At 31.5% G+C, this 13,888-nt stretch overlaps 1 protein-coding gene across 10 annotated transcripts in view; it reads left to right on the forward strand.

Moving 5' to 3' along the window:
• Positions 1–13,888, forward strand: part of Rg (A kinase anchor protein rugose) — a 185,724-nt gene that overhangs the window by 96,805 nt on the left and 75,031 nt on the right. For 5 of the 10 annotated variants that reach the window (XM_083036504.1, XM_083036507.1, XM_083036511.1 and 2 more), the window contains 22 exons: positions 804–925; positions 1,301–1,427; positions 1,535–1,654; positions 1,743–1,889; positions 2,041–2,148; positions 2,824–2,964; positions 3,145–3,290; positions 3,379–3,592; positions 5,999–6,251; positions 6,366–6,508; positions 6,591–6,781; positions 6,863–6,971; positions 7,047–7,128; positions 7,213–7,529; positions 7,595–7,816; positions 7,957–9,610; positions 9,751–9,916; positions 9,992–10,145; positions 10,288–10,467; positions 11,428–11,568; positions 11,757–11,864; positions 11,956–12,127. In XM_083036504.1, coding sequence (XP_082892630.1) covers positions 804–925; positions 1,301–1,427; positions 1,535–1,654; positions 1,743–1,889; positions 2,041–2,148; positions 2,824–2,964; positions 3,145–3,290; positions 3,379–3,592; positions 5,999–6,251; positions 6,366–6,508; positions 6,591–6,781; positions 6,863–6,971; positions 7,047–7,128; positions 7,213–7,529; positions 7,595–7,816; positions 7,957–9,610; positions 9,751–9,916; positions 9,992–10,145; positions 10,288–10,467; positions 11,428–11,568; positions 11,757–11,864; positions 11,956–12,127 — 5,017 coding nt within the window. The remainder of the gene's footprint in view (positions 1–803; positions 926–1,300; positions 1,428–1,534; positions 1,655–1,742; positions 1,890–2,040; positions 2,149–2,823; positions 2,965–3,144; positions 3,291–3,378; positions 3,593–5,998; positions 6,252–6,365; positions 6,509–6,590; positions 6,782–6,862; positions 6,972–7,046; positions 7,129–7,212; positions 7,530–7,594; positions 7,817–7,956; positions 9,611–9,750; positions 9,917–9,991; positions 10,146–10,287; positions 10,468–11,427; positions 11,569–11,756; positions 11,865–11,955; positions 12,128–13,888) is intronic. The other 5 variants (XM_083036510.1, XM_083036514.1, XM_083036506.1 and 2 more) reach the window with 4 other exon arrangements.

The raw sequence follows: 13,888 nt of genomic DNA on the forward strand, positions 1-13,888 counted from the left end.
CAGATACTTCTTACTTTACGACATCCCAAAGGACGTCGTTCGATTTTAAACTCGATCAAAGTTCCGATAAAAGAATTTACCCTTTCCCGCAAGATTCCGCTGCCAACTTACATTTTCGAAATCAATCACGACAAGGAACTTTCCTGAACATCATTACCGCATACACGATCAAGTAATATACGCTTGTTACAATATCCCCGAATGTTTTTCAATTTAAATAACAATATAGATTTATTGCTAATATCATTATTAATAATAATGTAATTTTATAATGTAATAACATCTCTTATCTCCCTTTTTTTTTCTTTTCTTTGTTTTATTCCTATTTAATCAACCATATTCTAAAAAGAGAAATGTATAATAAAATATAAAAAACCGCTATTGAACATAGAAATATATTACGAGCACTGTTATAATTCTGCTCTTTATTTTATATACAGTAATCATGTTCTAAAATAATTATTTATTCCACATACAGTTATATTATTTTAATATAGAAGTAGAATATATAATAATGTTTGTGCAATTAATATTTATATTATAGAAAAAATAGAATTAGAAATTAAAACTGGAGTTGAAATATTTTTTGTATAACGTAACTTTTAATGTGCATTTATATAGACATATTTATTTTTATTATTTCTATATAAAATATATCGTCGAACCAGAAACAACAGTACAAATAAATAATCATAAAAAATTGGAAATTATTGAAACGACGATATTTATTTAATATTCGATATTTTGCAAAAAAAAATATTTTCTTTTATAATCTGATGACAATCGTTTCACGTTTTCCGCAGGCAATTGTCTTGCCGCCTCTTGCAAAGTGGCCACATGAGAATGGATTTACCTTCACCACATGGTTCCGCCTAGATCCTATCAACTCTGTTAATATCGAACGAGAAAAACCGTACCTCTACTGGTAAGTACTCTTACATCAAGCACCCTTACACAAGCACTCTCTTCAGGTGGAAAAAAGTAACCTTAAAGAATCACCTATGTTTCTCGAGTTCGAAGAAAACAAAGATTCAAACTGAATTCATTAAGTGTGATTTTGTTTGCACACAATTTCAAAGAAAACAATGCTGACATTTTTTGAATTATTTTACGCTTTCCTCCAATTTTGCTTAAAAATAATTCATTCTTGTTATATATACATAATTTTTGCTATCTTTTTACATTAATTGTGTTGTTTTATATCAAAAGAAAAGATGCAAGAACAATGAGAGAAATTACAAGTAAAATAGTTTTATCACGCAAGGAAAATAATATAATGCTTTCTCATTATATATTTTAGTTTTAAAACAAGCAAGGGAGTAGGATACTCTGCACATTTCGTAGGCAACTGCTTAGTCCTGACGTCTATGAAAATAAAAGGCAAGGGCTTCCAACATTGTGTCAAATACGAATTTCAACCACGAAAGGTGAACTAATAGCTTTATTAGACATGATGCTTTCTAAGAAGCTGTATCTAGCACGTTCTGATACGCAGAAAAAATTTTTCTATCCTCTAAATTTCTTTATTTCGCAGTGGTATATGATCGCGGTAGTGTATATATACAATAGATGGACAAAGAGTGAAATTAAATGTCTGGTTAATGGTCAGTTGGCGTCGAGTACAGAAATGACATGGCATGTTTCGACAAATGACGTGAGTGCCTGCAAATATTTTCGGTCCTCCCGAGTATTCGATATTCCCCTCTCGCCGATTTGAAAAGAAGAAAAATCTTGTTTTACAGCCTTTCGATAAGTGCTACATCGGAGCAACTCCCGAATTGGACGAGGAGCGCGTGTTTTGTGGACAAATGAGTGCAATATACTTATTCAGCGAAGCGCTGACGACGCATCAGATATGCGCGATGCATAGACTAGGGCCGGGATATAAGGTAGCTGGATATATTTATGGTATATGTATATTGTCGGTATAGGATGAATATATTTAGGACGCCAGATATACTTGTATAAATCTTCAATCACAAACTTCATATATTTATGGGATGAATTTTATCGTCGTTTTTTTTTGCGATCCGTGCACAGAGCCAGTTTCGTTTCGACAACGAGTGCTACCTGAATCTGCCCGACAATCATAAAAGGGTGAGTGAGCAGGATCTCTCTACGAGCATGGTGGACCTAAGTATGCAAATTGTAAGCATTTTGATTTTATTTTCTCGTTAATATATGATTTGTACTTTGTTAATTATTCTGTTACTGCGTTCGAGTTCACCTGAGGTAATTACTCAATTACGACCACATTTTCTTTCGACTATTGCGACTGAGTTTATTATATTTTGTTTTACATTATTTGGACTTGGAAAAATCGGTATTATAATCATAAACTTTGTATTATGCCTGGTATATTATTAATGTATATATTTATGAGTAATGTTATTTATGAGTAATGTATATATTTGTGCATAATATTTGTTTTCGTTGCTAAATGCTTATCTTCTCTAATCAGCGAATGTCATTTTTTGCAAAAAATAAACTTTTTTGTAAGCATCGCTTTGATTTTATATACCGTATAAATTTTCTTATACGATCTGATTTTTTGAGATAAGAAGAAATAGTAGTAAGTAGCAATATAATCTGCAGTTGAATTATTGATTATTATTTTCAAGCAAGATATGTATGTGTCTTTTCTGTGTATATTATTATGTAGTTAGAAAAATTTGAGATATTTATATGTTGGTAAGATCGAACTGATTTAGTAGTTGTTGATGTTATATTTTGTAAAATATTTACAATATAATGTAATATTTTGAAAATTTTTAGAAAGATTAAAAATTATGTTCATTTTTTATTTTATATGTAATATTTCAGGTACTTTATGATGGAAAACTGTCGAATGCAATTGTGTTCATGTACAATCCAGTAGCAACAGATTCGCAGCTTTGTCTACAGAGTGCACCGAAAGGCAACGTCTCCTATTTTGTACATACACCACATGCTCTAATGTTACAGGTATAGTTTATTACTGTTATTTCTGATTTAGAGAATAGAGATTTAGCGTTCAGATCATATATAGTTAAATGCGTTTCTTATTTTTTTAATAATTTATGCGGCTTTACTTTCTGTATTTGAACAACACGTGTAGAATAAATTCTAGATGTAACGCACAAAAATTGTTATTTTGATTTTCAGGATGTCAAGGCAGTCATAACACACTCGATTCACAGCACGCTAAATTCGATAGGTGGTATTCAAGTATTGTTCCCATTATTCTCACAACTGGATATGCCTTATGACTGCATAGCACCGAATGACGTTAAACGCGATCCTACGTTATGGTGAGTTTCGTAATTAATCGTTGTCGCTTCAAGAAGCCACGTGTTTAAACAAAAGGTATTAACGAGAAATGTCGATCTTATTTTTCAGTTCAAAATTACTCGGCTTTATTTGCGACTTGGTAGAGAGTTCTCAAACGGTTCAACAACACATGGTACAAAACAGGGGATTTCTAGTAATAAGTTTCATGCTACAGAAAGCGAGTCGAGATCATCTTACGACGGAAGTCCTTGCATCCTTCTTGGAGCTCACGAAACATTTAGTGACATGTCTCAGCGCAAACAGCGATCTACTATTGAAACAGGTACCGATCTATTAATTAATAAATTATTATCTGTTATATTCTGTCAGATGTATTAATGTACATATTTTGATAAATATAGTTAATAATAGCTCTACAGATATATAGATATAGAGTTATAATTAAGATAATAGCATCTTATCTTTGCTCATATTAATTCGAAAATATAAGGATATACTAAATTTCCTAAATATAATTTTGATACATTTTTCCTATTTTTGCAATTATCTTAGCTATAGAAGTACTATAAGATGCTTACATATATAGATTTAGAAAGATTGAAAAGAAATATGAAATTATTCGCGATATAAAAAATAGATTATAAAAAAACATTTTCTACGTAGATTAGAAAATCAGATAAAAAATTATTGGTAAAGAAAGGATATTAATTATTGTGAAGATTAGAAAATATTGTGTTATTTAGTCGTATTCGAACAGTCAATTTATTTAAATAGAATCATTACAGAAAATAAGTGTCCCATAATATATCATATTTAATGATTAGTTGATTTTAGATAGTTGACTTTTATGTAATTTAAAATCTTTATCCATGCATAGTTAGCTATATTTTTTATTTTTATATAATTTGCGTTAGCTTTATATATCTATATTTTATTTAAACAAAAGCATGGATTATATTAAATTTACAACAGATATAAATCAATATTACTGCATTCTAGTCTATTAATTTGTCTTGTCTATGCTATGTCATGTAATAGCTTCCATGCTTTCATTACACTCCTATTTAAATGTAGATATCCTATATATCCGTAATAATATATGTGTTTTTAATATGCATTTTGTTATGTACCCCCCCGATACTCTCTCAACAAATTGTCAACAAGCCTGTTGAGCATGCCCATTCACCTTCTTCGACCGTTATTATATTAATCAAACTTCGGATCGCATGCAATCTACCGACTTTTAAGCTTTCTGATTTGAAAAAAGTGGCTACACAAAGTATTTTGTTCATAATATGTCGCTTTTACTTCAAAATTTATAATTTTTATTTTGCTATCATAAAATTGATTATGCATTTCTCTGTCTTCAAATATGCACTATTATCAAACTCCTGTTACACGACATATTATTTTTGATTGTCATAAGTTTTCTAAAATTAATTCTATTTTTCAAATACCAATCACAGTTTAATACACATTTATAATTTGTGTTTGTGCAATTTAATATAAAATGATGCGTTTTTTTCTACGCACTTTTTCTATGATAATTACGTTATTAATTATACAAATTTGATGGTATTATCCAACTTTCGAAATGTGTACAAGTTCATATATGCACTGTACAACCCCAAATTTATGTTTTTTAATATTATTCCTCAAAATTTCATCCGATTGTATATCTCTCTTTTTATATATATATATATATTTTCTTTTTTCTTATTTCGTTTAATCTAATCGAATATAATTACACGCTCAAAGCGAAATTATATTATTCTTTAATAATAAAATTTCAAAAATTGCAACGCATGCATAAAAATTGCAATGCATGCATAAAGATATACTAATTAATTATGCAATGCATAAAAATTTAATATTTAAATCTTTAACAAAGAACAAAAAAAATAGAATTTTCTACAAGAATCTTTCGATCGAAATATCTGCGCTTTCAAGTTTTGCGGTCAATCTCGCGCGTGCCGTGCAGCGTGGCGGACATATGAAAGTGTAGATATTTTGATCAAAAGATTCTTGTAGAAAATTCTATTTTTTTGTTTGCATTTTCTGTTAAAGATTTAAATATTGAATTTTTATGCATTGCATAATTAATATATTTTTTTATGCATTGATTGCAATAATAATTTGTATGCATGCGTTGCAATTTTTAAGATTTTATTATCAAAAAATAATATAACTTTGCTTCGCGTGCGTAATTATATTTGATTAGATTAAACGAAATGAGAAAAAAAAATATATATATACATGCACGAACATCTATCTGCACTCGTGACGTTCTATATCATCTCAACTATGATTCTTTTGATAATTGTTGTTGTTATGTAACAGAAATGCCATCTGCATATCGCTTTCAATCATAAGCTTAATAATTCATGTCTGCGTTTATTATTTCTCCATACAGCTACAATTAAACTCTATACAAAATACTCAAATATATTTTTGATATCTCTTTTACTCATATATATATTTACACAGATTATTAAAGTTGAACATAATAATTTAGAATCAAAAATATCGTAAAAACTTTTGTGCAAAAATACATACGTACATCTGAAGTAACATTTTATTTTATCGTCTGGATCAATACCTTGGACAACTTAATCGCGCTAAATTATGCTAGATTAAAATATCAAGATAATAGCGTAAGGTATAGAGATAATACAAAAGTCGGCTAGATTGGTGTGTCCGAAGAACAGGCAGATCCATGGTGATGTAGTTGTTTTATTTTTCATTCCTAACATGGCAGCTACTGGATCATGTTCTTTTTAATCCTGCTCTATGGATATATACGCCAGCGCCAGTACAAACACGGCTTTACTCGTACTTGGCCACAGAATTTCTTAGCGACACGCAAATATATTCCAATGTGAGACGTGTGTCGACAGTTTTACAAACGGTGCACACACTGAAATATTATTACTGGGTAGCTAATCCTCGAGCTAAGAGTGGAATAACACCAAAAGGACTCGGTACGTTATTATATTATATATCTGATTATATATAAATAATATCGGCGATGCTTATTTTTTATTCTTAACGCATAGAAAATAAAATCACATTTTATATCAATAAATTTTTCATAGATGGACCGCGGCCGCAACAAAAAGACATTCTTACAATTCGTTCTTATATCTTATTATTTTTGAAACAATTGATAATGATTGGTAACGGGGTGAAAGACGACGAATTACAGAGCATTCTTAATTATCTGACAACAATGCACGAGGTAATTTTATAAAGAATGATGTAATCATGCAAAATGATAATATGAAAGGGATGTTTCTCAAATTTCGTGACGAAATTTTTAGGATGAAAATTTGCACGACGTCTTACAAATGCTCATATCTTTGATGTCGGAACATCCATCATCGATGGTACCCGCATTTGACGTGAAACAAGGCGTACGAACCATTTTCAAACTCTTAGCAGCTGAAAGCCAGCTGATACGTCTGCAAGCGTTAAAACTGCTAGGATTCTTCCTCAGTCGCAGTACACACAAGTAAACAATCTTATAGATTATTTATATTTATGATTAAAACATATTTTTAAGAAATTTAATATTCCTATATAATGCACACAGAAGAAAATACGATGTTATGAGCCCGCATAATCTGTATACGTTATTGGCTGAAAGACTCTTATTGAACGAGGAAACGCTTTCATTGCCGACGTATAATGTTTTATACGAGGTATTCACTCATTACATTTTTTTTAATTAAAAAAGCATTTATATATGAAAATTTTTATTTTAATTTTAATTTCAGATTATGACCGAGCACATTAGCCAACAAATATTGTATGCTAGACATCCTGAACCTGAATCCCACTATCGTTTAGAGAATCCGAGTATGTAATTGATTTATAATCATGTAAGCAATAAAAAAAATATATTTTTTCCGTATTAATCTGTTAAAATTCTTTACGTTTTAGTGATCCTGAAGGTGGTCGCGACATTAGTTCGACAATCAAAACAAACGGAACAATTGCTAGAAGTGAAAAAATTATTCCTCTCGGACATGACGCTGCTCTGCAACAATAATCGAGAAAATCGGCGAACGGTTTTGCAAATGTCTGTATGGCAAGAATGGCTTATCGCCATGGCTTATATCCATCCTAAAAATACGGAAGAACAGAAGATATCCGACATGGTGTACTCCTTATTTCGCATGCTTCTTCATCATGCTATCAAACATGAATACGGAGGCTGGCGTGTATGGGTTGATACGTTAGCCATTGTACATTCTAAGGTAAGTTTTTGAGATATTATTGACTTGAAACATTTAAATATTCTTTTACGGTTTTTTTTGTACAGGTATCCTACGAAGAATTCAAACTTCAGTTTGCTCAAATGTACGAGCATTACGAGCGACAAAGATCCGACAATATTACGGATCCTGAGCTAAGACAGCAGAGGCCGATTAGCACGATTTCTGGATGGGATCAACAGCATTCCGGAAGTAACGGCTATAACAGACCAGCGGTGTGGGGAAATCAACAAAATCACGAGATACAACATATGGAAAGAAATTACAAGGTAGTTTCAATAATCGTAAAATTTTTATTAAATTTTGATAGCTATTTTTTTTGTTATTATAAAGTTTATGTATTATGTTTATGTATCAAAAAAATCAAATTACGTATTAAATGATTCTCATTTCTTGTATTATGATGCAGGAGTTCGATGCATCCGAGGCAAACGATCGATTGGAAGAATCCTGCAGTTGCGACCTCAATTCAATAGACAACACCGAAAGCGACGGTAGTCCAGCCATTGTAAAATCGCGCAGCGAGACTCTGGATACTCTACAATCGTGCGAGGTAGTGTCGTTGGATTCTAGATTAAGCGATAAACCGGAAACACCGACCACCGCGCGCGAGACTCATACAGAAACACCGACCATCCTCGAAGAAGCGAATAGCGAAGCTGTCTCGCTGCCGACCACGCAAGAGACCAGCGAGGTGATATCGATTGAGAGTTCCAGCGATTTCTACAGTGAAGTACATAAAATCGAGAGTTCCAGTCCCGATTCGATGATTGTCCAGGACATACCGAAGAAAGAAGAAGATACAGCTTCGGAAAAACAACCAGTCGTTGTTACCGAATCTCCTTCGACTGAACAGATTAAGGAGACCACGGAAGTGACAGTTGTCGAATCGAATGACACAACGGAAACCGCGGAAGTTACCAATGTCTCAGATACTTCTACAGTAGTGGATAAAGACGAAATTACTTCCGTAACGGACACGGAAATACAGGATAAATCTGTCGAGGAAAATAACGTTGCGACCGACGACAGTAATACACCGACTAACACTGAAGATTCTGACGAAACTACGACGGCAGTCGAAAACGCAGATGAAAACTCTGTTGTTTTAAATATCGACGTCGACACGGAGAAAGATACTGTGCCAATTGTCCCTTCTGACGAAATACAAGAAATATTGACAGTTAAAGTTATTGAAAAACTTCAATTGGAGAACGATCGTGAGATTATTGATAGCGATACATCAGAAGCATATTTAACGCCAACAGAGAATCAGGAAATCTCGAACGAGGTGAGAAGCAGAACGTCTGAAGGTGAGAAAATCGACGATGATACCGTCGAGAAGAAAGATGATTCGGAAGATAGGGACATTACCGCTGAGACTGTTGAGAGCGACGAAGGGGAGACCGTAAAAAATCCTAATTGCTCAACTAGCGTAGTAGAAAGCGGCGAGACTTGCGCGGAGAAGACGGTAGATCTAGAAAACGAGAAGACGGAAGCAGTAGTAGTGAATAGTGCGTTAAGTAGTGACGAACGCGTCGTGGATTCTTTAACGGAGGACAAAAGTGCTGTTATTAATGATAGCGAAAACGCGAAGGTAAATGAGGAACACTCAAGGGAGCCGTCCACTATTTCTACTAGCGTAAGTGATAATAAGTCAGACGTTCCGGCGACGAGCGGCGAGGTAGAAGTAACAGATAGTGTTTGTAGTAATAGTGATGTTCAAAGTTCTGTAGATAATGTGACGCAAGTGCCAAATCCTATGCAGCAAATCCCAACAATATCTACGGTCTGTGATGCAACTAAAAGTTTATCCGACGGTGTGCCTCAAATCGTTAGTTCTAATGTGGTTGCCAGAGACAATGCGTTATTGAATGACTTACCTCCAGATCACGTAGACGCCCATCGCAGATCCAGCCTGCCGATCGTATCCTCGGAAACGGTCGCGGACGATAACAGTCACGAGCCACCCTCCTTGCCTGTGCCCTTACGAAAGACATCGTCGCCCCAGAAACGACCAAGGAGTGCCTCAACGTCCACGCAGGTGGATCCTAATCATTTCGGTGCGCTGCAAAATTGAAATTCATTATTCCTTACAATTAAGAATAAATTTGCTTAATATATAGATAAATTAAGAGTAATTAGTATAAATTAAGAATAAATCTACTTTATTATTTTTCTATCGTATTCTTCTGCATCGCAGAAGCCAAAAGGTCAAAGCAAGGAAATCCTTCCACGCGACCAATGTTCAGTCCAGGTCCGACACGACCTCCATTCAGAATACCGGAATTTAAATGGTCTTACATACATCAACGGCTATTGTCGGACGTTCTATTCTCCTTGGAAACGGACATTCAAGTGTGGAGAAGGTAGGAAATACAATACTGCATACTAACGTAATGTTTTAACTTTGTCGAAATTCTACGTTAATCTCTGCATTGTAGTCACTCGACGAAGTCTGTATTGGATTTCGTGAACAGCAGCGAAAATGCTATTTTCGTGGTGAATACTGTCCATCTAATTTCGCAGTTAGCCGACAATCTCATAATAGCCTGTGGTGGTTTGTTGCCCTTATTAGCATCGGCTACCTCGCCGAATGTATGTAAACTATTATCGCATATAAGATTAAGAAATTTTTAAGATTTAATTTTTATTTTTAATTTCCATTTTTAATTAATATCGATCTCTATTTATATCACTATCTCTATATGTATATCTTTATTTATATCTATACTTTTAGAGCGAATTGGATGTAATCGAGCCAACTCAGGGGATGCCAATCGAGGTGGCAGTTTCTTTTTTGCAAAGATTAGTCAACATGGCCGATGTACTTATATTCGCTAGCTCATTAAATTTTGGAGAACTGGAGGCTGAGAAAAATATGTCGAGTGGTGGCATATTGCGACAATGCTTACGACTGGTTTGTATTACTGTATATAAGGTATTTTTTATGGATTCAGAACGAAATGATAATACGAATGTTTAGAATAGATAAATAGTTTTGATTTTTTTATTATTATGCAGTTTATATATCTACAATTTACAAATTATTTGTGTGGATCTATTTAGGAAGATATAATAATATTTAGTGCATTTTTATATGTTTAATTTTTGCATTGATGGAATTATAGAATTTGTAACATACAAAAGTTTTGTTCTAGAAAGAAATTTATTAAGAAATTTAAAAAATTACAAATAATTATTATAGAACTTAAAGAATTATTATGTCGATATAAGACCTTTTTTTTAGTTTTGCTTTACACGATGTCGTATTATCTATGTCGTATTTTTGAATAAAAAAAAATACGAGAACTATACAAAAACTACTTGAACATAAAAATAATTTAATGTAATACACAAAGCAAAAAATGCAGATGCAATATATAGTATAGTTTGTGTTCATCTTTATTTATTTTTATTTTAGTGAGAATAGGTGGCATGCACAAAACTATACAGTACAACTAATTACACTTTGAAAACACAAGATATGTTATATAAAAAACTTGCATACTCAATCTCACATGCAAATGAAATGATTTCAAAAATTGAAATAAAAATTACAATATGAAACTTGATAAAAATAATTATAATATTTTATAGATAGAGAGTTGAATCACAATTTAAATCAAATTAAATAATTAATTCATTTGTATATGTGATAAATTTAGACGAAAGATTGATAAATAAATCCTCGATATTAAATATATAGTAACGTAATGTAGTATGACACATTTCATAGTTTTTGAAGTGTCATGTGTAGGAGATAATTCTAATCTGTGTTTTTACTGTTAGATTCAAGATATATTGCAGTTAAAAAGATTTAATATGTTCAGCCACACAACATCTCTTATTATATTTATCTAATAAACTGCTTCTATAGGTCTGTACATGTGCCGTTAGAAACTGCTTAGAGTGTAAAGAACGTGGCAGATCGTACAGCATGTTAGATCGGCAAATTGGTTCTAGTAATAAATCACAGCACATACAATCGCTTATACGCGGAGCTCAAACATCGCCTAAGGTACGTTTCATCCGATCGAACTTATTTTAATGATTATAATACTGTAATAGAGATAATAAATACTTTTATATATTTTCATTGCTTAAAACACCAACTTCTATTCGCTAAAGAAAAATTGTTTTGTTCGTGTAGCTCCCCATGCTCTCTAAATATTAAATATTATATTAAAATATTTTCAATTTTTATAGAACATCGTGGATAACCTTACGCATCAATTAAGCCCCGTAAAGGATCCCGAGAAATTGTTGCAAGATATGGATGTAAATCGTTTGAGAGCTGTAATATACAGAGATGTTGTGAGTATTCGAAATTTTATTGCAATAATGCGAATGAAAAATATGTATAGTACATAAGATGAAAAAACTAAATCACTTATATCAATTTCAGGAAGAAACCAAGCAGGCACAGTTTCTGTCTCTAGCTATAGTTTACTTCATCTCTGTATTAATGGTTTCGAAATATCGCGATATATTGGAACCACCAATATCGCAGCGTCCACCGAGTCCAGTGCAAACGATACAGACAAATGGTGCCGGTCTCAGGCCAGGTAGTCCTTCAGGTGAGATCTTCGTATCTTATTAACATTACTAACACTAAGGTAAAAAAAAAATAATCGGTATAAATATCATTACGGAAAAGACTCGTCAAAGTTAAATGTATTCTTTAAAAAATGTCACATGCGAAACGAGAATAATTAAATATTATGTTATAATTTGTAAATTATTTTTACAAGGTACTATAGATACAGCGAAATTATTGTTTTCACTATAGTTTTAACAAATTCTATTACAAGGCCTATTATACTGACAATGAGAGTATATGCACTCTGCAAAGAACTTATAAAATATAATACAAAAAAATAATGGAGAGAAAAACAAAGAAAGAGAGAAAGAGAGAGAGAGAGAGAGAGAGAGAGAGAGAGAGAGGGAGAGAAAGAGAGAGAAAAGTAATACAATAATATGCTATTTTATGTTGATAACATGTATATGCTTTTATATTATAATTTTAAAAAAAATTAAATTTAATAATAACTCGACATTTTTAATTATGCTTATTAGATAATTATCTATTATTTAATTAATAAGAAATTATAAAAGATTAAACATATAATCTTTATATAATCTTTATAATAATTAACAATAATCTTTATAATAATCTGCATATGCAAATTTATATATATTATAATTTGCACGTTGAAACATTTATTCAAAGAAGAGAGAGAATTCTCTCTAAAAATCTTTAAAAGAATTGAACATTTTTAGGTAATTTTCTGTTTACTCAAAACTCTTACGTGTCAGATATATATTCTCTTATCTTTTTTTTAGAAATATATCGTAACATATAAAATCAATTCAATAAATGAACGCTATTGTTTTTGATATTATTAGCATGTCTGCAGCTATACGAAACGTAAAAGAGGAATGTATCCCATAAAAACAAAGCTATATACTTACAATTAGATAAAATGTAAAATTGTCTTCTTTGAAATTTTAATTAACATTGGTACATTGCTAAGAAATTATTATATGTCATTGTTTAGTAAATTTACAGCTGACTAAAGAAGTTCTAAGTTATAATAATATTATAAATGAATGAAATATGAATGGTATAAATAGCTTATATGTACAAATATGTAGCTATTGTGTTGAACACTGTGCACCAAAACGATGTAGCTGCAACTAAAACAACAGCACATGACACCAAGTAGAACGCATGTGTTATTGCACTGTATGAAATAAATATCTTATATGTATCTGACAGTGAGAGTTTTGATGTTTGCCGAATGTGTTTGCACTTTTTTTTGCGTTATAAATATACTATTGTTATATTATTGTGGTTGTATTCTCATGGATGTGGAACTTCTTTTATGTGGGACATTTTGAAAAAAATATATGTCTCTATATATATGACTGCTGTTATATTAATATTTAGATGTTTAAAAAATTCGATAAATTGTCATCATATATATACATATGTATATGTATATATATGAGTGAGAAAGAAATAAGTTCTTTTAGAATGTTATACTCCGCGCTTTTTAAATATTATAATGATAATACAATAATGTGCTACAAGGGTTGATATTTTAACTTCTACTATTATATCAATTCTTTCTCGTTAAAATCTACATTAAGGAACAAATTAAAAAGCATTATTAATCTATAATTATTTAAAAAACTTACAAGATGGTACATTATTAATATAATTAAAATTTATTTACTGAATTTCACTCTATGATTTAATCAAACAAATTTAAAATTGTTTAAATTGCTTTTCTTAATCTTTAAGTGCATAAAATAAAAAAAGAAGTTTTTTTAAT

This window comes from Prenolepis imparis, unplaced genomic scaffold (assembly GCF_030444845.1).
Source record: "Prenolepis imparis isolate NDT839.2.m4 unplaced genomic scaffold, iyPreImpa1.0 SCAF_4, whole genome shotgun sequence".
Taxonomy (NCBI): domain Eukaryota; kingdom Metazoa; phylum Arthropoda; class Insecta; order Hymenoptera; family Formicidae; genus Prenolepis; species Prenolepis imparis.